This window comes from Mesocricetus auratus, unplaced genomic scaffold, assembly GCF_017639785.1.
Source record: "Mesocricetus auratus isolate SY011 unplaced genomic scaffold, BCM_Maur_2.0 Super-Scaffold_100004, whole genome shotgun sequence".
Lineage (NCBI taxonomy): Eukaryota > Metazoa > Chordata > Mammalia > Rodentia > Cricetidae > Mesocricetus > Mesocricetus auratus.
The window spans coordinates 95,180,740-95,204,207 of record NW_024429189.1 but is presented as its reverse complement, the minus strand read 5'-3'; the positions used below and the strand labels follow the sequence as shown (position 1 = coordinate 95,204,207).

The following is a 23,468-nucleotide window of genomic DNA, read 5'->3' as shown; positions in this document are numbered from 1 at the left end:
GCAGAGAGTGGAGAAGACTTCCTCCCCTAAAAGTGGCACTGGAAAACACTCTCTTCAGCAGAGAGCTACCAGTAGTACCTCCTGTAAAGTCATCTTGTTTTTTTCTTTCAGATCCATTCTTTCTAAGGATGGAGTTTTATATGTAAAGCTCAGGGCAGGCCAGCTGTCCTACAAAGAAGATCCAATGGGGTGGCAGAGTTTGTTGGCGCAGACTGTTTCTAACAGGAACTCGGAAGCCAGGTCTTTCAAGGTGGTATAGCATTTCATTTAGTGGCTTTTTTTATTACTCTAGATTGGAAAACCTAATTGGCCAAGATTTCCACTGCTTTCTTATGTGACACCCATAATAAAATAGGGACATCTTGCTAATAATCTATGCAAGACTTGTATTTAGTGCCACCTATAATAAACCTCCTTAATACAAGTCATATTTGGTTTAATTACTTTACTTGCTAGTCCCTCAAAGAGTTTTGCAAATTAGCACGTGTTAATTATTCCCCCCCCCTTTCCTTTCTTTTGGCAGTGTTTCAGTATATTGACCAGGTTGGCACCAACTCTCTCTGGCTCCCCATTACTCTCTATATCTAAAAACTGAGATATATACAGGGCTTTATACATGCTAGATTAAATGTTCTACCACGAACTATAAACACTGCCTTGGCCCCACATTTTGATAGTCTGGGATTATAGACATATACCAGTATATTTAGCTATATTCCATTGTGTGTGGAGTGTCCATTTTTAAACCATCATTTGTTTCTTTAATTTTGATGAAAATGATACAGGTTGAATCTTGATTTTTAATTTATTATTTCTTAGTGCTCAGCTACCAGTACAGTAGTATTTAAAATGAAAAAAAAAAAAAGTTAAAAGTCTGAGTTAAAATTCAGTACTGTGGAGAGGGGTTAGTATATAGTCTATGTTCTGAATTCATTTCCATCATTAGAAATGTATTCTGTAAGAGTTTCACAGGCAGATGTTTGCTGAGCATCCTCAGAGTATTTGGGACTCACATTAGCAAGGACGTGTCAGCTCAGCAGCCAAGACAGACACAGAACTGAGCTTTCTTTATCCCTGAGTAAGGAGGCAACAGATTATTATAGTTCAACTTAGATTTGCTCTGAGATCAGTCAGTTGACATTGAGCCTTTCTCAGAGTTACCAAGTTGTAAAGCTATAAAATCTCCTAGCTTTGATATTAGTGTGTTCTTGGGCAGCAATCAAAAAGTCTCTGGAATATTTTGAAGGGTTGGTTTGTGGGTTGTTGTTGTTTTAGTTCAGTTTTTTTTTAGCTTAAGTTAGTGCTTTTTAAAAACAATTAGAGCCTATATGAAAAGCTAATCCAATTTATAGGGAAAATAGATAAGTTACATTTAGTTTTGAATATTGAAAGTACATAAAAACTAAAAGACAGCTTAGTGTCCTGCCTGCTAGCTTAGAAATTAAATAGTAACTTTAGTTGAAATACTCCATTTTCAGTCTTGAACGTTAAGTGGTATACTGAGGGGTTTTCCCTATTACTTTTTTATTGTGGTAAAATACACAAAACATAAAATTAGTGTCTTAGCTGTTTTTAAATGATAATAGATATAATATTGACATGTAGCCATCACCAAAACCTAAGCTTGCAGACCTAAGCTGTCCCCATTAACACTTTCGCTAGCCCAGGCAGCAGCCCCTTTGTACCTTTTTGTCTGTGTGATTCTAGTTCCTCTAAGGACCTGGTACATGAAGGACCATAGGAATTTTCTTTTTGTGTGGCTTACTTGAGTGAGTTTCCTCTTTCCATACTCTTCCATAATACTTGTACTGTCTTTATTTAAGTTTAAGTAATTAATTTTGCATTCCAGTTGCAATTTCCCTTGCCTCCTCTCCTCCCTTCCCCCCTCTTTCCCCATCCCCCAGTCTTCTCCCTTTCATTTCAGGAAAGGGCAGGCCTCCCATGGATATAAATAAAACAGGGCATATCAAATTGCAGTAAGACCTCCCCTCATTTTAAGTCTGGACAAGGTGGCCCAGTATAAGGAATGGGTTCTCAAAAGCCACAAATAGTCTGATAGCCCCTGCTTCCACTGTTAGAAGTCTAACAAGAGTATCAACTTACATAACTGTCACATATGTGGAGAGGGCCTAGATCAGTCCCATGCAGTCTCCCTGGTTGTAGGTTCAGTCTCTGTGAGCTCGTAAATGTTTATATATATATATATATTTTACATTAACCACAGAGTTTATTACAGGTGGGCGGGGAAGGGGGGTGCAAAGGGCGAGAGAGAAAGAGAGCAATACAGTGTAAGTGGGTGGGGGTCTGTCTTTTAAAGGGGTCCTTTGCACCTGTTTGCAGACTAGTACTCATGAAACCCTGGGCTGACCAGAGTACTGCCTGAGTGCATTCTGCCAGGTGACAGGGCCAGGCCAGCATAGTGCCTGAGTCTTTACACTCCCACCTTTACTTATTATTTAAAAAGTGAGGAGTTAGACATGGTTATACTTTTAAACTGGCTTTTTAGGTAGGTATTGAGGGAGGGAGAAAAGTGTTTTGCGGGCATTTTATAAGAAAGAAGACATGTTTATTATTTGTCTTTTGGTAGATCAACACTTCATATTAGCTTATACAAAAGCTTCTTGCAACTTCCTAGCAGAAGAGGGTAACAAAGCTCTAGCTTGTTTTGTCTAGTGGGCCATTGTGTGAAAAGATGGTAGAGTTCTTATAGTGAGAGCAGGAAGGGAAGTAATAGTTGGTTATCTCACTTAAAAGTGTGTTTTTTTTTTTTTTAGCCAGAAACAATTTCATCATTCACTTCTGATCCAGCACTTCTGTCATTTGCTGAATATTTCTGCAAACCAAGTGTGAACATGGGTCAAGTAAGTATTGATGGTTTGCTGGGCCTCGGGACAAGACTATAGACAACCAAAATCACCCGTAATAATTCATATCTGCCTTCAAGATTGATGACATCCTTTACATTGTTAGATATTTTTGCTTGGCAAATACAGATTTTCACCAAAAATAATTAAATTTAGTAGCTTTCTACCTTAATAGAAAAAGATTAAAATTTCTAAGGTATTAGCTTTGATGGGTGATGTTTCTTGTGTCCTTTCTTAAATCTGTTCTCAGTGTTTAGCACCTTTCTTGGTTTTGTAAATTTTCAGTGTCTTTGTCTCCTTTGTATATTAACCCTTCTTTCTGTTTGTCACACAACTATTCTCTCCAGAATTTCAAAGGTGTCTAGTGACCTTTGTTCAGTGAATTGTTTTGGTAGAGATGAGTGTGTCGGAAGCTTCTTGTCTAGAAGTGTATATGGTCTTTGGAAGAACTCCCAGTCTCTCTTAAGACATGCTTCATTCTAAAGTAGGATGTTTAGATGCTGCCTTACAGTGTCTCTGAGGGCTGAGTGAAGTAACTTTCCTCTCTCATGTGCTGCATCCTCACTACACAGTGCACACTATGCTGAGGACTTTGCGCACATCTCACAGTTGTAACCCAGTGCACAGGTATATCATCATTGGAATTTACGGATGAGGAGACTGCCACTCAAGTCATCACACACTCAGGTTCACACAGCTAGTAAGGACTAGGGTGTGCATTCAAGGCCAGAGACACATCTCTGATAAAGCCTGTGCCTTCTTTGCCACCACTACTCCTTCTACTCTCCCCAGCCCCCACTACTGGATTGGATTCTGAGAGCTCTCTGTATTTACCTGGGTGCTGTTTATCCCTGCATCTTCCTTTGTTCCTGCTGCCTTTGTGTATCCCACTACTCCCAGCCTACTGAAGGCTCACCCCTGCTGTGTTCTCTCAGAAATTTTTTTTCTTAACCCTAGATTGACCATGATCAGATCATGTGCTGCTACCTCACCATCCTTTTTTGGGTTTTGCTCCTGTTATAATACTCCATGGACTATGACTTTTTATAGAGATGAACTGTTTTTCACTGTTTACCGTTGAGCCTCAGAATAGGCATTGTAGCGATTACACAGTTATTTCTTGAGTTGATTTTGGAATGTGCTTTGATGCTATAAGGTGCTTTTTCCCCCACAGAAACAGGAAATTCTGGACCTGTTTTCTTCAATACTCTATGAATGTGTTACTCAGGAGACCCCAGAGATGTTGCCTGCCTACATAGCAATGGATCAGGTATGGTTCCAAAGTTGTGTTCTGATGGCGGTTGATCTTATATTTCAAATGACCTACTTAATGGTGTGGGAAGTTGCTACAGGCCACAGAATTATGCAGTGAGAATTCATCAAATACTTCAGAGGTCAGCCCACCAAAAATGCACATCTGATGGAGATAGACCTTATTTAGCAGGACAAATAAGGAATATGGCCTTTTGATTGTATTAGCTGCCCTCATTGCAAATTTCTTGTATAAAGCCATAGCTCTTCCCCTCACATTACAGCTTGGGAATTTTTTTCCACAACCCTACAGTGTGTTAATTGTTTACTGTTCGCAGTTTCCCTTGCGCATTAGTATATTGGATGACTCCCTCCAGCAACGTGTTATTCTGACAAGAAAGTAATCATAATCAGTGCCTTTACTTTCTCAACCAGGTCTTTGAATAAACTTAGAAGTCTGCCCCTCTGCAATTATCTTTCTTGGCAGACAGTTGGTCAGTGTTAGTGTCCTGGCAAAGAGACCTCAATTGAGACATTCACAGACACCCAGGGACAAGTATTATGGCTTGTCTGAAGTTGTTGAGCCATAGCTCTCAGAGAGTTAGGAACAAGAATGTCTTGGATTCACTCTGCTAGCAGATGGGGAAGTATGTAAAGTAGTGTTCTACATTCCAGCAAAGCACAGGGCCCAGAGCAATGCTACTGAATGGGATCCATTTGGGATCTTGTCAGTTGCAGAGAGGGGTGCTGGTTCTCCTGTGCTTGCCGACTCTCTTGGCGTAATAGCTAAGTTGTGCTTCTTGGTTGTTGGTTAAATGCTCTCTTCCCTTTAAAAAGCTCTGGGAACCCTCACCCCACCACCATCTAGAACAGTCTCCATGGATGAATGTCTCCTCTGGTGGTACTTAGTACCTTTATCGATCAATAGTTAGCCTTCTGCCCCACTGGGATTCCTGTCTGATCCCTGCTGTGTCACTGTACTCAACCTCATCCCCTATACACTAGTGGATCTTCATTATTCAGAGTTGCCTAGCCAAGAGTGACCTTGACCTCTGATCTTTTACTTGGAAGTTGCCCTCATTGAAGAAAGTGAGCCACACCATGGAGTGCCCCTTAGTGTAGTCAACTGCATTTCAACACCCCATGGATCTCCATAGCCTCTTGCTGATCTTGTCAGCCATATTTGAAGCATATCCTAGAATGCAACACTGAAGATGATATGACTAACACATTGTACCATTTCATTACACAGACTTTTTTCTGTTTCCTCATGCAGGCTATAAGAAGTCTTAGAAAGAGAGACATGCCGAACACATCTGATCTTTGGCAGATAAAGTTGATATTAGAGTTTTTCAGTTCACGAAGCCACCAGGAGAGGCAGCAGAACCACCCTAAGCGGGGGCTTTTTATGAACTCTGAATTCCTGCCTGTGGTGAAGTGCACTATTGATGCCACCCTGGACCAGTGGCTGCAAGGTATGGTTGCACCTGGTGCTTTTAGGGTACACTCGACTGAGGCTTTTCTAGTCTAATAATTCCCATTGGCAGACAAGGTAAACCTGGGCAAAATCTATGGCTTGATTCCATTTTGATGAGTTAAAGCCTGTTTTTTAAAAATATACTTAGCTGCTTTAGGAATGGGCTTATTGAATGAATCAATGAGATCATGGTTAATCATAACATAACTCCTAGAAGTGATGCTGACTCACATGAGTGACATGATTATAGGAATGCAGTTGATGTTATTTGTATCTGAAGTTGACTTTCTGCAGTCAATTTCTTGATTTTTATATTCCTTTCATTTCATTTAAATCTTTGCAGCAAATAGCTGACAGTGACCTACTTTGGGTACATGCAAACCCTAGTCTTAGTAGTAGCTGCTTCGTTATTTAAGCTGTCTTGCTGTGGCACTGGGAAGTAAGTTTCTGACAAACAATCAGACTGTAAAGCAGCTTGTGGGGAGTGATTGAAGGAAGCAACTGTGCCTGCCCTGCCCTTATATTTACCAGGTGCTTCTGTGTAGCTTCGAAATGTTTCTGATAGGCATTTTAATCATCTTTTTGTGTGTGTGTGTGTGTGAAAATGCTGTATAATAGATGTCAGTGTTTTCCTTCCATTAGGTTTGGTATTTCAACACCTGTAGAGGGCCTTTGTTATTGGAAGTATGTCATTAAATCTTGGCAAATCCTGTGATGGGAAATGTATTAGAGTGTAAAGTGATGGCCCATTCTTAGCATAGTACCTGGTTGGTCTTGTTGCTATTCAGGGCACTTGGAATTCAGTTTTCCAGACATCTTTATGTCTTTATGGTTTTCTCAAATTTTCTTTTTGGTTCAAATGTCTTATGTCTGTAGCAGAAGACTGAACTGAATGAATGTGGTTTAAATAATAAGGCTAGCAGTAAGCTCATATTACTAGAAGCGAACAGTTAAGACAGGTTTAAGAGACTCCTTATTTGCTGGGGTTTCAATTTTTACCCCTGAAGTTCCATTTGCTACTCTCTGTGTGATCACATACTAAACAACCAGCAATTCTTTTCCTCCAGTTTTTCTTGATGCTCAGAGAGATAAGGGAGCTGCTTTTGGGAACCTTAGCATGAAGATAGATAGGGTCATTTCTGTCCCAGAAGCAGATGTGGCGTTGACCATCTCGCTATTGTGACCCAGGCTGCATCTCATCCCAATCCTCAGTCCACTCCTCGTTGCAGAGAATGTGTTCACTGCGTGGCTTAGATCACTTGTTACTGTGTCCGAGGTTAGGATTGCCTTGGTTGCCCTAGACCAGTGATTCTCAAAGCATGGGCCCTGAGTAGTAGCTGTTTCTGCATCTTGTTACAAACACATTTTTTGTGCCTGCCCTCTAGACCTACTTTCCACACCAGAAACTCAGGGCTGTGTCAGACTGTGTTTCAAAAGCACTCTGATAGGCATTGGAATTTGATCATCTCCAGCCATGAGTAAATAGAGTCTAGTCCTGGGCTGAAGTCATTCTCCTTGAATATTACACTGGAGGAAAAGATGTGACAGTGGGTGTTATCATGTAATCACACGTATTTGTGCGCATTTTCTCACCTCCTCAGCACTCTAAGCTGTGCAGTATCAGGCCACTCTGTCCTCTGTGCCTGTGCAGCACTGCCTGGTTTGTGCCACGGGCTAAGTATGCACTTTTGAAAAAGTAGTAACAGTAATCATTCCCATTTCTCTCATTTCTGTTCTTGGTCCATTCAATGCCTTTTGTGTCCTCTCACAGCTGGAGGTGATGTGTGTGTGCATGCCTACCTGAGTGGGCAGCCTGTTGAGAAATCTCAGCTAAGCATGCTGGCCTGCTTCCTTGTCTACCACTCTGTGCCAGCACCACGACACTTGCCACCTCTGGGACTGGAAGGTAATCCCGTCTCCATCCTCTGTTCAGTACTTGTTCCCACTAGTTTCTAGTTAGGGAGAAATTCCTGTGAGTTACCTTCTCTAATGCAGTTCTCATCTTTGTGTTTGTTGAGAATGCTCTCTGAAAATAGAACAAAAAAGTGTTCTTCAAAGTAGGACTAGAAACTGAATGTGTATATTATTCTGTTATGATGAATGACATCTGTGTATGTATTTAAGTTATATGGATTGAACTTGGGGTCTTGGGCATGTCAGTCAAACACTACCACTGAGCTACATTTCCACAACTTGATTTCTCTTATAACTTTTTAAGGTTTCCTAGTTTTTAAAAGTTGTATGTAATCACAATTTCTGTTACCCTAAAACTTTAAAGTTACAGGTACTTAATTTTGTATATATTTACAATATTTTTGAGAAGGGGAAGGTTGTTCAGTTAATGTTTAATCGCTTTTAGCTTAATGCCACTTTTAGCCTAATGCTTATGTGATTTAGGAAACCTCAGAGAAAAATGTACTGTAAATAGACTTCTAATTGTGGTCATGAGGAGTTGCTTGTATTTTGTGGCCTCTCCCATGGAAACAAATACAGAAAGACAAATGCATAAAGTAGTGGCTTGGTGTTGCCCTTGCTCACTAGATTGTTTGAGAGTTTCTCAGCTCCGATGGGGAAAGTGAGCCCAAAGTATAGCCAGGAAGACCTTGAGTTGTGAAAGGAGGTGAGGATACAGAGAGACCAAGGGAGCTAAGTTTGCAAAATGGATATCAGAGAGGAAACAGCCATGCAGAAAATACCAGAAGAGTTAATGGCCAAAAAGTTGCATGTAGAGGAATTCCCTGGAGGGAAGAGATTGCAAATGGACAAGACAACTTGCCATTTGTTTACATTAGCTCAAGACTAGTGCCTGTCCCACAGCTTCTTAATGGAATTTAAGAGGATATGGTCTCAGTAATTAGAAATAAATTGCCTCTGGGTTAAATAGACCTAACCAATATCAAAGGATCAGCACAAGTTGTGATCTGTGATCATAACTGCATGTATGTTTTCTTAAAAATCAACTGTACTCAGATCAGTGCTTTATAGCTCAAGAACTCATCACTCAAGTGGGTGAAATTCAGTAGGCTGTATACAGTAAAAACAGCCCCCAAACTGGGCATAGTGGCCCACACTGCTATATAAGCTCTTTGAAGGCAGGAATTCCCTGAAGGGAAGCCGTTCAAGGTCATCCTTGGCTCTAAAGTGAGTTCAGGGCTGGCTTTGGCCCAGACAGGATCCTGTCTTGGGAAAAATAGCAATAGTAATAGCAGCTACATTGTCAGGCCCTCGGGCTGCTTCAGCATTCCTCTTTGTTGCTCATATTTTGCCTTAAGTCAGATAGCTGTCTCTCCCTGGCTTCTGGCTGTGCAAGATTCTTCCCTATCTTTTTTCCCCTTGCTTTTCTTTCTTTGTTCTTCACCCTGTTCCTATTCAGATAAGGAAATAGATACTACAGAATGGGAAGTAAAAAAAATTCAAGATCAGAGAAACTGGAAAGTGTACATAAACTGTTGTGACTGGGTGGTGTGTGCGGGGTGATGAAGCTTTAAAGACTTTGGTGATGCCCCATGCTTCCCTCAGGTGCTATGGGTTGAGATCTTGGTAGTATAACAGAATCATCTGGGTAGCTTTCGAAATTGTGGATGCCCAGGCCTCACTCCTAGTGAGTTTACGTGTTATTTCTGTGGGAACAAGAGTAATAGGAATTAGGTCAACTTCAGTCTGTGATGGGTTTTTGGTTTTGTTTGCCCCTCCTTCCCTCCCCCCACCCCCTCCCAGTAAAAGATTGATCTCACAGATCAAAAATTAAGTATTAGAATCAATTTTTCAAGATCACTTATTGAGGCTAAATGTAATGTACATAAATAAGTTCCCACAGTGGTTAATTTCTAAAGTACAGAATGGGTAAGTAAATTCTTAGTGTTTTAGGAAATTAAAAATCCAGGGTTGCTGCTGGGGGCTTCTGTCTAGAAGGAACGCCTGGCTCAAACATGGTATGTTGTTGAGCTGCTTGGGAGGGCTGTGTGGCTGAGGCTTTGCAGCGATGTAACCTTCACATCTCTATCTCTTCAGGGAGCACAAACTTTGCCGAACTCCTCTTCAGGTTTAAACAGCTGAAGATTCCAGTGCGAGCCTTGCTAAGGCTGGCTCCTTTGCTCCTTGGAAACCCACAGCCGATGGTTTTGTGATCACATCTGGTAGTAAATCTACCCAAAAGTGACTGCAGCACAGAATCATATGAGGGCAGCGAAGCTAAGGCACATTTCTGTTTGGTGACCAGTGGAACTCAAACACGTATGCCTCACTGTGTCTATGTTGAAAATGTTCCAGAGACACTGTTGCTGTCCACATGTCATTAGCCAATGTATAAAAGTCAGATAAAATTCTCTTTTTATAAATAAAGGTTCCGGGTTGTTTTCAGAACTGTTGATTGCTTTGGACTTGAGAAAACAGAATGACAGGCTGGTATTTGAAGCCTGTGACCCTCAGTGGTTCAGGTGAATGGTCTGCACTCAGAAGTGCAAGCTTTAAAAGCCACATTATGAACGTGGACTTTCTGCCGCCACAGGAGAGTTCCTATGTTGTCTGTTGTGTCAGTGTCTTCTCTACGATGTGACAGATGACGTGATTACTGCAAACAGATTTCTACTGGAGAATTGCCCAGCATGGTGTGCTGGACTGTGCCCTCTAAAAATTATGTTGGAGACTGACCTGTGTGACTGGATCTGGGCTGCAGTTCTTTGGAGGTAACTAAAGTTACAGGATACCATAAGGGTGAGTCCTAATTTGATAGAACCAATGACCTATCAGAAGAGGAAGAGGAATGCTTTTCTCGATGTGTCATGTGAGAACTTGCAACACAGCTGCTTAAAAGCCAAGAAGATTCCCTCGTGGGAACCAGTCAGACAGTATCTTGGACTTCAGCATCTAGAAGTATAAGAAATAAATTGGATGCTTAAGCCATCTTGTCTCTGGTATTTGGTTTCAGCAGCCTGTGCAGGCTAGTGCATGATACCTGCCCCAAATGCCTACAGTATAAAATGACCCCTATACACGAGTGTTAGAAAGTGTTTTTAATATGAAAGTCCACCTGAACTGAAGACTTGGAGAGTACTTTTACATTCTGAGCTTTAGGGCAGCCCGTGATGCAAGATAGTTCTCTGGGGGCGCTTGAAGCCCCGCCCCTTGTGGCAGGGAGAAGGCTCCTCCACCTCACTCTAACCTGTACTCACAGCTTGCTTTCAGACCAATGGGACCATGACAAGTAGGAACTACAAAATGCCTATTTACTGATTTTTCCATTTGTTTCTGAAAAAGCAAATAGAGGTGGCTCCATTGGGATTTGGTAATGTCCATCTGCCTACCTGTATCAAGGTAATTTGTGGCTGACTTTGAGGGCAAAATGTGCTTTCCTTCACTCTTAAAGATTGTTATGAAATGGTAAGTGATGAACATTCAATTTCATCAAGATTGAACCCACTGTCCAGACAATTGTTATTTTCACTCTCAGTTGTTAATGGTTGCCATAGGAAGACTGGAGAGGCATTTAAGTAGTTTTTGAACACACATTAACTCATACAGGAGGGAAAATAGTCATGAAGATGTCAACAGGAGTGAACAGTAAGCTTTAAAGAGAGGACTCAATACAGCGGAAACAGCATTGGTGGGCCTGTTGCTCAGCTGGATGGGCACCAAGAAGAAATTCTAGTGCTCTTGAGTCAGCATGCTAGGATCATCAGATAAATCATTATCTTTACTAGTCTCTAAAACATCACGTGGGAGGCAGTCTCACCATCCACAGCAGCCAGCCTCCTGGGAACCACAGCAAGGGAAGAGCTAGAGAAACCTGGCAGTGAAGTGTCTAGTCTCAAAGCTGCATCTGTGATCTCAAGTGAAGGCTGATTAGCCAGGACTTGTTATATTGCTTCACCTCCTATGCTGCTGTGAGCACAGTTGAACAATGCACTTAGATCCTTCCCCCAAAGGATACTGAACATCTTCTTCTCCCTCAAGGTCTGATGAGGGAGCAATGGCAAATTGAGGTCAGGTGCCAGGCTTCAGCTGCTTTGCTCTGTCATAGCCCTCAACATGCTGGGCTCTACCCATCCCACTACGCCCCAGCCCCACTCTGGTCTGCTGCTGCCTGCACGGATTCTAGTCCAGGAGACTCAGAAACAGCTCCTCAATGTGAGCGGGAAGGACTTTGCATTGACAGAGCTTATGGACATGTTGAAAAGCAGGCGAACATCTTTGGAATCACATGGGCCTTTGTGTCTGTCTTCTTGAGTTGTACTCATTGACTTCGTCTATCACTATTGATCACATTATATAGAGCATCTTGTTAAACTTTTGTCCTTTAGCTAAAAATACTTCTTTGGTAAACTTTAATACTGAAGTCTTTTTCCTTTAGAAGACTTTGGAAAGTACGTTTCAGACTTTTTTTCCTTTGAAATATTCATATTAGAATTTTAAAACAGGAAATTCATAATAAATTCAGTAAGATTTGTAAGTACCTGTCAGATCTTAATTCCTGTTCTTTTATATACTCCAGTGCTTAGCTGAACTGTTAGCTTTTCTCTGCAGCTGATTGGTATCTTATGTTTCTGCTTTGTGAAAAAATGTGCTTTAGGGACTCAAGACATGCTGGATCCTGATGTCACAGTCACCTCATGGTGGAGGAGGGTGGGTCCCTAAAACAAGGACAAAGGTGGGAAGCTAGTTAGATGGTATTTTTCCTTCTGATTGAAACATCACTCCAGGAAGAAGGGGTAAGGGAGGCTCAAGAGTCTAAACAGTCATGTCTTGGAAAGTTGAAGCTTAAGGGTCACAAAGTGCTCCCCCAAAGTTGTAAAAATGGAACTCTGTGTGTGTGCTGGGGGTAGGAAGGTGGGAACAGGACAGAAAGGGACAGTCAACTGTGACCACCAGTGCTGCCTAGAGGAGGCCTCGCTGCTTGGGAGAGGAAATTCTCTGGCCAGTCAAGCAGTCTGCAAGTTGTTGCCCATGTTGAGGTGGTTTTGGCGATACAGCTGCTTTTGAGTTGTCCCTGCACTAAGGACGCCGCACCCCTTCTCTTGTAAGTGGCCCCAATAAATTCATTGATTTAATAAGTTGGACTTTGACAATGTCATTTCTTTGGTCTGTCATTGATTCCCTAACTAGGGTGTGTGTATGTGTGAGTGTGAGTGTGAGTGTGTGTGTGTGTGTGTGTGTGTGTGTGTGTGTGTGTGTGTGTGTGTGTGTGTGTGTCTTTGGGGGGCGGTCTTCCCAGGAGAAGTCACACACAAGGCAAGTTTTTGTGTGTGTGTCTGTGTGTGGCTTGGGGGGTGGTCTTCCCAGGAAGAGTCTCACACAAAGCAAGGTAGTACAACTCACTTAACTTTTTGTTTGTTTGTTTTGTTTTTCTAGACAGGGTTTCTCTGTGGCTTTGGAGGCTGTCCTGGAACTAGCTCTTGTAGACCAGGCTGGTCTTAAACTCAGAGATCTGCCTGCCTCTGCCTCCCTAGTACTGGGCTCACTTACCTTTCATACTTGGCTTTCTGTACACATTTCACTTATCAAGCTTGTTGGGTGAATGACACAGTAATACTGTAAGCACTTACTAAGCCCTGGGTTTTATCCCTTAACCACACACAGAAATATTTCAGTATTACCTTTTCTTCTATCAGAAATTAAACAGGTGCTTTCATTAAACAGGAACCTTATAGACAGATGAGCATAGATCTGAAGCAGTAACCAAATATAACCAAACTACTATTAACTAAAACAACAGATCCCAAACAGAGTATAACACAACGCTGGTCAGCTGTGTGGTACATATGTGGTGTTTATTTTAAATTTCTCTTTGATCTGCTCTGCTCTCTTCATGCCTGTCGGATGCTTTGTATTAGGATGACTCCACTTCTCCAATCCCTCTTTGCTATTCCTTGTCTTCCAACCTTCTATTTCTAGTGTTGATGGCCTCCTCATCCTTCCCTTCTTTGCTTCTCTCCTCCTCCTCCTCCCTCCTCCCTCCCTCCTCCTCCCCCCTCCTCCCTCCCCCTCCTCCCCTCCTCCTCCTCCCTCCTCCTCCTCCTCCTCCTCTTCCTCCTCGAAAACTGCAGAAACAAAACTCTAAGTATCTTGAGCATAGGAAACCTTGAAGACTGCCTCTGCAGACACACTTCTTCCAACAAGGACATAGCCACTCCAACAAAGCCACACCTCCTAATAGTGCCACTTCCTATGAGATTATGGGGGCCAATTACATTCAAACTACTGCAGTATGGCTTCTAAAAACTTTAGTTTCAATATTATAGCTAAATTATGAGTGAGTGGATGCACACTGAAGGAAAAGGCCATGGGCATTAGCGGAAGGTCGTACTTTTGTTTCCACCTATGGATTCCTTCAAAATTAGTGAAGATGAGATTTGAATGGTGGATATCTCCTGAGGATTTTGGCTGCAGACATGAGAGAGGAAGCCAGGAAAGACTGCAGGACAGGTGACATGTAAGCCGATCCCTCTGCATGGGAACAGCTCTGAGACTGAGACATGATAAATCTTGTTGGTTACAGGAACCTCATGACTATTATAACATGCCATCCTTTTATATGGCATGGGTAGAGATTTATATTACAGTTTGGTTATGCAGTTTAAATGGACTTACAAAGTTGACACATGTCTTTTACCTGCTCAAACACAGTTGAGAATAATCTTGTTGATTTGTGAATACCATACATTATATATTTGTGTTAATGCAGATATGTGTTACCTTTAAAAGATTATGTATTTTCAAAAAGGAAAACGAAAAAGTACCAGACATCAATGAAGACAAGTGCTCCAGCTTCTCAGAATACTTCTTTTGTAGTCTCAAAATTCTACACCCAGAACAACTTCAAAGCTGCTAGGTAAGATGCTCCAGCCTCATAGACTATTCCAGCCAGGACTTGAGATAGGCCCTGCACTTTCTGATCCCACAGAGACTAAAATAAAAAGCAATACAGCTCCTCTGCCAGGAAGGACTTGAACATTATCTCAGTTTTCTCAGGATCCCCTAAACATGCAGTTGCCCCAAGATTGCAGAAGGCAGTCTGGAAAACACAACACCCACATTCCCAAGAGTGGGGGGGCGGGTAATTTCTAGTCTTTTGGCAGATGTTTGTCATTGTTTAGGGGGGATTAATTGTAAGTTATTGATTATGATCAGGGAGGAAACTAAACAAAGGTGGTTAGATTCAGGCATCTTTTTCTAAAAAGATAAAAAAATGGGTTATTGAAATGATAGGATAGATTATTGAAACTACTTTTAAACTAAAAGGCTACTACTAATCTCAAATACTTTACATTGGTATGGATTTTTGTATATTGATACAAACTTAAGGTTATTTTGTTATATATGTTTTCCTACTCTAGTTTAGGGTAATGTACATAGGCACCTCATTTTAAAATGTAAAGTTCTAGTCCTTAAAGGCAATTACCACAAACTGTTGAGGATAATTAAGAAATTAGTAGCTAGTAGTTAGTCATCTGTAACAAACTTGAAGTATGTTTTCAAGGTCAAACAAATATATTTTAGATAGATGATCTTTAAACACTTCAGAGATCTACAGGCATTTAAGATGTTTTAATAACAAATCTTTTCATGACAGTGAGACTCATCTGCTCCTGGCAGCACCATTCCAAAAAAGGATGATGGACATCCAATTACCTCCATATGGAGTATGCTTTCATTGTGGCAAATTCACACACTGGGATACGAAACTGCCCTTGCTTTGACTGCTGACAGTATTCTGTCCAAAATGGACAAGCAGGATATTAATGAAGGCAACTGTCAAGGCAAGGTAGGACGGTCCTTCAAAATTCCTGCTTTATGAAAAGTCTGTCAGATATTCTAGATGTCTAGGCTGAAGATGGATGCTCCAATGTTTCAGAGTAACCTTGGGTGACTGTGTAGGCAACCAGTTGTTTCTGCCATTTCTATAGTTTTGGAAGTTGCTTGCTTTGCACTTACTGTTTCCTCAGGTAATAGTATAACCTTTTAGGTCTTTTATGGTGTTGAAGACTAGATAGTTACAGTTACACTATTCCTTGTTAACCAAATTCAGAAAAGAAAGTTGAGAGATGGCTCAGTGGTTAAGAACACCGGCTGCTTTTCTAGAGGACCTGGGTTCAGTGTCCAGCACCCACATGGGTTCCAGGGAATCTGACACACTCACATAGACATCTATGCAGGCAAACACTGATGCACATGAAATTAAAAAAGACAGAGATGTAAAGTTTATAAAGTTGAGAAGCATAAAAGCTTAAGTTGTTTATCTATGAACATGTTTATAGGTCTAAAAAGTTATTTTTTGATGGTAGTACAGTTATGATAGAAAATGGCTTAGGTATAAAACTTTGGACTCAAAAGATAGGATAGATAATGGAGTAATTTTTCCAAATATGCCAAACACAAATAGATTAGATACTGTAAATGTAATTCTTTCCCTATGATTGTAATTATTGTATGTAATTTTCCTAGGTTAGAGTTAAAACCTTTGTTTTTATTTAGACAGAAGGGGAAATGTGGGATATTGTGATCACCCTGTGACACTCCAGACTGTCAATACAGTTTATCTTGAATCAAGGGGTGGAGCTGACTGACCTGAATTAGCCAGAAACCAGCAATTTGGATGAAGACCTATAGGAAGGAAAGGGCAAGGACTGGAGTTTGAGCTTCCTTTTGGTTCAGGGCAAGAAGAGACACATCTCTTGTGATGTATCTAGACAAAATGAAAGGTCAGCTGGTTGCTTCTCAGCAACTCAGATCTACAAGATTTTAAGCACCATATCTGACTTGCAATTCTTTGTTGGTAAATAGAATGATAGAGATTTAATTTAAGCCTATATATTGCATCCTCAGCAGAGCCAGGCTGCAGGACCAGAATCCCCTTCATGCTACAGCTTGAATAGCTGGTGGAGCAGTGACTGTAGGGCCTTGGGGCTCAGACAGTAATTGAAATGTCATTAGATTCATGTGCAGCCACTAAGCCGACAGAAAAACATCAGTGAGGACTTACACTTGGGCCATCTATTTCATTGACCTCTGTGTTTTATACAGGTGCCAGACTGGGTTTTATTGCTGTGGCTCTGAAGTAGAAGATGGAAATCTGGCATAGAAATGACCTCTCACGTTCTTATTTCCAATAAAACTGATTTTGGATGAATTTGTGTGACTGAATGTGGTTTAATGCCCAGCCAGCCTCCTGATTCCCAGAAGCTGAGATACAGAGGATCTTCCGAGCATGTGTCTTTTGCAGTCTCTGGTGTAGTTCTGAACCTGGGCTTCTTTCCTTTACAATCCAGATGTGTATGCTATTTGTCTTGAGGTGCATACATGCCAGCCTCCTTCCTCAGAAGTTCTTTAGACTCTCTCAAATAGTCAAGAGCTAAATTTTGCTTTGTGAGCAATTCAGATTCCTTCTAGCCAATAATTCATTTTTATTAATCAAATACTGTTGTAACACAAATAATATAAGCATATTATATTAGAACCAAATATTACAACCAAAATAATATAATAAAAAGGTATTACTGAAATATCATAATAAAATATTATAAAGAAAATAGTATAACTTTAGTATGTAACATAATTTAATACATGTTATGATGAAATTTGAATATAACCAAAATATTAAAGTAACTGAAGAAAATATAACCAAATGACTATAATCAAAGTAATACAAAATTATTAGAAAAATAATATAAGCATTTATTATAACCAAAAGAGTATAACAAAAATATAAGCAAAATATCATATCCTAAACACTATCATAAAGATGATTTAACAAATATTATGATTCAAATAATGAAGCAAAAATAACATAAAAGAAATGTACTAGAAATTTTCTAAGCAAGCTGATTAACCAAAGTAATGCTATGAAAACATTATAAAACACCACAAGTCACCAAGATATTATAAACAAACAAATATAAACAAAATTTTAATGAAACAATTATAACCAGAAAAATCAAAATATTATAACCAATTGTCAGAGGGAAAATAGTATAACCAAAGCAATATAACCAAGATGATATGAATATTGCCAGCTGAGTGCTGAATTTATATGCTCTTGCTCTTTGTTTGACATCCTGTCTGCCTTGCAGTTGTCAAGTCTGTAATCTTCGCTGTGATGCTGGGATCTGACTATTTGTCTTCCCTGAGTCCATCTTTCCTGTTCCATAGCTATCACCCTCTTGTTCCACTTGTTGGGGTGACCTATAGACCCTCATCCCCTCACCTCCTCTTCCTCACACTTTTCTGCTCCTTGTCTCTCTCATTGGCAGGCTGTGTTGTTTCCCTGTGGTAACAGCCTGCATTCATAGCATCCCCTTTCTCTTATCCTACTTTGATAATGACATCAGGTCTCCACATCATTATATTCAGGGTCTCAGTGCTTCCCATCAGCCCCTGGTGAGATTTCTCCATCATATTGTGTGATAAGCTCTTCTTTGGAGACCCAGTAGACTATTGAGGAGGGTCTCTGACAGGATTTCCAAGGACATTGCTTATGGCCAGTACGCAGGCCTGACCTCATGCTCTGACTTCAGTCACTCCTCCTTTCCAGGTACCCTGCTGTACCCCAGAGGGGCAGTGACTTCTTAAGTTCTTCCTCCACTGGTCCAGGGCTCCTGAACTTGGTGTGACATCACAGCTCCCTGTCCTTAGTCTCTGGATATGTTTTTTTTTTTTTTTGGAACCCTCCAAGCTGTTATGGAATCCAATGAAGGATTGTCAAGGGCCTTTGTAGGCTGCCATCTGTGAAGGCTGAGGTTCACTGACTGCACTGGTTTCCCTCGTCACATTGCTGGAACACATCCTCTCCCTGGATTCTTTATCCTGAAGGGATGGATGTTGGATTCTGCAGGTGCTTGTACGATGAGGAAAAGCTCTGGTTTCTTGGTGAGGGAGGAAATGGCAGGGGTGGGCAGGAGCTGTACAAGGACAGAAAGAAAGTGTTGTTAGGATAAAAGGCAAACCCCAGCAATCACATACAAAGTTCATAGTGGAATATCATGTCAAATCTCACTGCTCCAAGGGACAAACCCTGAATATCCCTGACTGCTGCTGCTGGTTTTGGAATCCTGAGATCCCATGTGTGTGTGTGTGGGGGGGGGGATGGTGAGGGACACGCAGGGAGTTTTGCTGTTCTAGAAAATTTCTGGGGATAAGGTAAAATTTCCACAAAACTGAGTTTTATCTTACAATGCAGGGTCCTGATTTCATACTTTTCCTGACACTACTGACCCCCTGGGAAAGATGGGCATCTGTCATACTCTGAAGCATGGCAAGATATTTAGTAGGTTATTTTAGCACAACCTAAAGCCTGGAAGAAGAGACTGTTAAGCATTGCACTAGAGTTCCTCCCCACTTTGTAAAATCAAATACAAAAGGAAATTTCACCACACAATGTGTGCCTGAGATTGTGGTGCCAAACAGGGTTGTTTCTGGCTATGTCCTGATTATGACGTCCTCACAGAATTCCCTACCCACTCTCTCCTTTTACTTCCCAGCAATTTCACTGTTTTCAGAGACTAGAGATGCCATGACTTCATTTGCCCATGGAAATGTGACTAATCATGTCCTTCAGGGTCCCAGCTCAGGGAACCTCACTTCATGTGGGAGTAAACATATAAAACCTCGTGGTAGACACTGGAATTTCCCTTCTCTCCCAAGAGACACACAGTGAGAGTCACTTCCCAGTGCTGATTCTCCATTGTTTTACATCTAGATACATTTTAAAATGTCACCTGAGCTCAAACAGAAGTTGTTGCCTAGACAATGTGAGTTTAAAACTTTTTCTGAGAGTTTACAAAAGAAACAACAACAAAGGCATGCAGATTGAAGCCTTGTGTTGTGGATTGCATGGTGGTTTGCTCCAATCCAGTGGAAGAACTGGGATTTAAACTCTTCTGTACCTCGGCAGAGCTCACATCCCATATGCTCCCATCCAAGAGGCAACTCCAGATCTGGACAGCAGAGCTTGCTCCCATGTCTACACAGCCCCGATTACTGTTTCGGGGACTCAAGGAGAGAGATAGCCCACGCATGTGGAGCCCCTGGCCAGGCCCTCTGCTCACCTGGCTCACGTGCAGCCCCATGCTCCATGACCCTGCTGATGGTTCCCAGGCCTGAGAGCCTAAGGGGCGCTCTGGCGCACCCGGCTCCAGACCCAGTGGTGTGGGTCCTGGTTCTGGATCTGAAAGGGAAATGAGAGGTGAGTCCAGTAGGATGGGCCCATGCTTGTTCTTCTCTGGGCATGACCTTGATCCACCCATTCTCCTGGCTGATCTGTGTCTACCCATTGCCCTGACTGAACCCTGGCAGACCTCTTCACACTCTTGTCTCGTGAGCAATGCTTGGTAATCTATGACTTGGAGGAACTCCTTCTGCAACCTTTGGAAGTCCTTGTACAAGTCTTGCCATGTGTCTCTGCCCAGCAAGAATTGAAAGATGCTCCTCCTGGATGTGGGGTCATCCTCTTCCATGTCACAGGCGATATAGCTGCCACAGAGAAAAGCAAGTTCATGTCCCTACCTGTGACAGTGAGAGGCAGCTCTAGAGATAGGATGGGGAAGCAGTCTGTTCAGGGTGTGCTCAGAACTCAGGCCAGGAGAAGCAACCTTCCATTTCTTCCTTCTCAACTTCTTTCATGATGTCAGGACACTCTCTTCCCTCTCCTACATGGTCCCCTGAAAGTGTCCACTACTCTGGCTGAGGGTCACCTTAGGAAGCCTTAGGAGTGGGATTGGGAAGAATGGTTCCCATGAGATGCTCACAGGGCCAGGAAGAAGTGGATCCTGTTGTAGAGATGTCCAGGGAGCCCAAGTCGGCCAAAGTACTCCACCACCATGGACAGCAGGTACTGTGTGGACAGAGAGCTGGTTAGAGAAGGAAGGCAGTAGACAAGGGGGCAAGAAATCTCAGTGGGGCCTGGACCTTCTGCATCTGCACAATATAATCTAATGATGCATAGAATGGGGGCTGGCGTCCATTTTCTTTGTGGATGTCAGCTGAATGGAAAACCTGAAGGAACTTGGGGCATATGAAAAGGATGGGCAGCCTATGTCTCCTGCCTCTGTCCTTGAGAACAGCCCTGGGTTATCCTGGTCTGGAACAGTCTTATCTTTTCTGCCTATTCCATGAGGGCTGTGACTGTAGAATATCTGATCTCACAGGTACCTTGTCGGTCACTCTGAAGAAAATGTCAGCTGCCAAGAAGTTCTGGACCACAGGATCCTCTGCAAAGAAAGCAAGCATGAGAGGGACTTGGAGTTCCCATCTGGTGGGTCACATGAACTATATTTGGGAAAGTTTAGAAGCAATGTGCAGCATTCAGACCTGTCCCCCTGAGCTGGCTCCTGAGAGTAAGCAGGACTTCTTTAAGAAGGTGTTAGCCTTCCTATCAGGGACATAGTTTGCTCTGTCATTGACACATTCATGTTGTTTTGTATTTTGAAGTTTGCAGTTGTTGATTCGTGAGCTTGGTCAGTGATGACATTTGATATTTTTCTTCACCAAAGTGATTTAGCATAGCTTTCAATGTTAAACTTTACTTCACTCAGTATGATAGGTGTGGCCTTTGAACTCTATGACCTCACAGTCTGCCCATTTACCATATCTGGACTCTACCAAGATCCCTTGCTCTGAGTCCTTGGGCAGAGATGGAGAGTTCATAACTCCATGCTTATAGCCTCCCTCCTTCCCTTCTTTCCTGGATCCTCTGCCTCTGAGGTAGTGACCAGCTTTGCCTGCTCCACTGATGTCTTTAAGGTCCTTCCTGCAGGCACCATTTTCTAGTTTAGACTTGACCCTGTGGGGCCCCATGTGTCAGCTGCCCAGGCAAAGAACTCTTGCACAGGATGTGTCCTGTGCAATTTCCCTGACCCTCAGAGGGCACTGTCTGATGGTGTGTTCAAGTGCTTAAAGCATTCTGTTCCTCTGCTATCCAATATGGCTCCCCAGAGCCACATGTAGGCACTGAACACTGGAATCTCAGCTGAAGTGATAGAGGAATTGAACACATGTGTACATGGTTTCTTCAGCTCATTTTAAACAGAGCAAATAGCTTCCTGTGACTGGTACATGTGCTGGGTAGTTTACCTGCCACACTTGGTCCCAGATCTATGACTTGATTTCATCTCAGAGAGACGTTGTGTGCCTTACTGGTTTCCTAACCCTCTCCTGTCATCTTCCTGTCCTCCCTGTAGGTGCCATGCCCTTCTGATGCCCTCCTGTGATGCTATCTAGAGATGGGAGCAGCTTTATTTGTAAATGCTTGGGGTTTTGTGTGTGTCCCCACTAGTGCACTCCCAAAGCAGGGATCAGTGGCCTTTGCTGTTTCTCCAGTCGCTACTATCGTGACTGCTGGTAGGGATATGTGAGTGCAGAAGCACCGTACTTCCATATTCAGGAGCCTGGTTTCTTCTCTTTGAAGACTTGTCACCAAAAGGATCATCTCCATATTCCCGAGGGCCTTCATGTGTGTCACTTGACAGCCCATGAGCACTGTGGGGAGCTTTGAACCACTGCTCCCCACAACTCCTCCTAGATTTTGAGTATTGACCCTAAGTATTCAATCATCAGTTTAGAGAACCCACCCAGAATTCGGTAGAAGGCTTCAAGGTCCTCAGGCTGGTAACTGAGTCTTCTCTTCTTGTTTATGATGAGTTTTGTGCCCTCGATGCGGTCCACGGTCCATATGCTCCTCTTGGTTCTCCTCCTGAAGAGCTTCAGCTCTGAGGCAGCTTCAGGGGTAGCTTCAGAGGTGGATGTGCCTGAGGCAGCTTCAGGGGTAGCTTCAGAGGTACCTGAGGCCTGCAGACTGCTCTCCTGGGCAACTGTGGGGACAAATCCTTCTCAGTTAGCATGGATGTGTCCACAGTGGGAACACTGACAACGTCCTGACCATTACTCAGGAACTGATCACTTCATGAGGACAGAGTGACAAGTAGTCACTGTCCTGCATCTGGTTCTTCAGACAGAGAACAGAATGTCCAGGAATGATGGACACATACCTGCTTTGACATCTGTCAGTGTGCTTGTCTTCTGGACTCTCTTCCTTTTGGATCGCTGCTCAGGGACATCCCCTGCAGAAGCATCACTGGAGGCAAGAATGGTGCAGGCTTCTGGATCTGCAGGAAGGAAGACCTCACATGACCACAAGAGGGACAACCAGAACATTGCTGTGTTCTTCCCTTTCATAATTCTCTGTGACATGTGAAGAAATCTGGGAGGATGGCCTTTATTCATCTATAAAGGAGACTAGAAATTGAGTTACTGTGTTCTGTTGTTTGTCAAACACAGGGCCTGCAGGACAGCCCTATGGAGACAGATGAACTTGTTGATCTTCTATGTACCATAGCCACAAAAGTGATCAAGGATGTGATGTCCTGGCTCTCCAGGACAGCTCTTGGTATGGCCCTGTAGAACTTGATTTAGGACTTTTTGTGAAGAGTGAGTGACTAAGGATAGTTTACATGCTGTTTCATTCTTACTGGGACATGAATATCAAGGGGCATGCATACACATACCAGTCATGGTATTCTCCAGTTTCCTTTTGCTCTGTCCCCTCTTCCTCTTGGATCTGTGCTCAGGGACATCCCCTGTAGAGGCATCTGTGGAAACATGAATGCTGCTGACCTGTGGAGCTGCAGGAAGAGAAGACCCCCACATGAGCACAGGAGAGACATGCTTGGCCAGTGCTGGACTCTTTCCCTTTTCATACACATTGAGAGATTTACATGTAACATCTGAAGGTGTCTAAGAGGCATGTCCCTAATCCCCATATGCACTTATCTATAAATGTGGCTTGGTATTGAGTTTCTCTGTTCCCTTTTTTGCAAAACAAACACTATTTTTTGGCTCCTCTTTCCATGAATCATTGTGCTTGCTGGACATCTTTGGGGGAGAGAGAT

General features: G+C 42.4%; 2 protein-coding genes and 1 long non-coding RNA gene across 4 annotated transcripts in view; 2 read left to right on the top strand and 1 right to left on the bottom strand.

Annotated features, from left to right (window-relative positions):
* The window catches only part of Anapc1 (anaphase promoting complex subunit 1), a 75,993-nt gene extending 63,352 nt beyond the window's left edge, over positions 1–12,641 (top strand). For both annotated transcript variants that reach the window (XM_040746268.1, XM_040746269.1), the window contains exons 43-48: positions 112–250; positions 2,775–2,861; positions 4,039–4,134; positions 5,392–5,590; positions 7,364–7,498; positions 9,604–12,641. In XM_040746268.1, coding sequence (XP_040602202.1) covers positions 112–250; positions 2,775–2,861; positions 4,039–4,134; positions 5,392–5,590; positions 7,364–7,498; positions 9,604–9,719 — 772 coding nt within the window. In that variant the 3' untranslated portion in view covers positions 9,720–12,641. The remainder of the gene's footprint in view (positions 1–111; positions 251–2,774; positions 2,862–4,038; positions 4,135–5,391; positions 5,591–7,363; positions 7,499–9,603) is intronic.
* Positions 12,642–13,609: 968 nt separating this feature from the next.
* On the top strand, positions 13,610–16,717 carry LOC121140511. The gene is made up of 3 exons (XR_005877391.1): positions 13,610–14,419; positions 15,161–15,352; positions 16,612–16,717. It is a non-coding gene; the product is annotated as an uncharacterized LOC121140511 (long non-coding RNA).
* A 677-nt stretch (positions 16,718–17,394) lies between these two features.
* LOC121140293 (speedy protein E4-like) lies at positions 17,395–23,226 on the bottom strand. Its single transcript, XM_040744988.1, has 8 exons — positions 23,085–23,226; positions 22,569–22,685; positions 22,152–22,391; positions 20,734–20,792; positions 20,331–20,416; positions 19,881–20,055; positions 19,632–19,750; positions 17,395–18,485 (listed from the first exon to the last, which is right to left on the bottom strand). The coding sequence occupies exons 1-7, from the start codon at positions 23,224–23,226 to the stop codon at positions 19,691–19,693; spliced, it is 879 nt and encodes a 292-aa protein (XP_040600922.1). The 3' UTR covers positions 17,395–18,485; positions 19,632–19,690.
* Between the last annotated feature and the right edge of the window lie 242 nt (positions 23,227–23,468).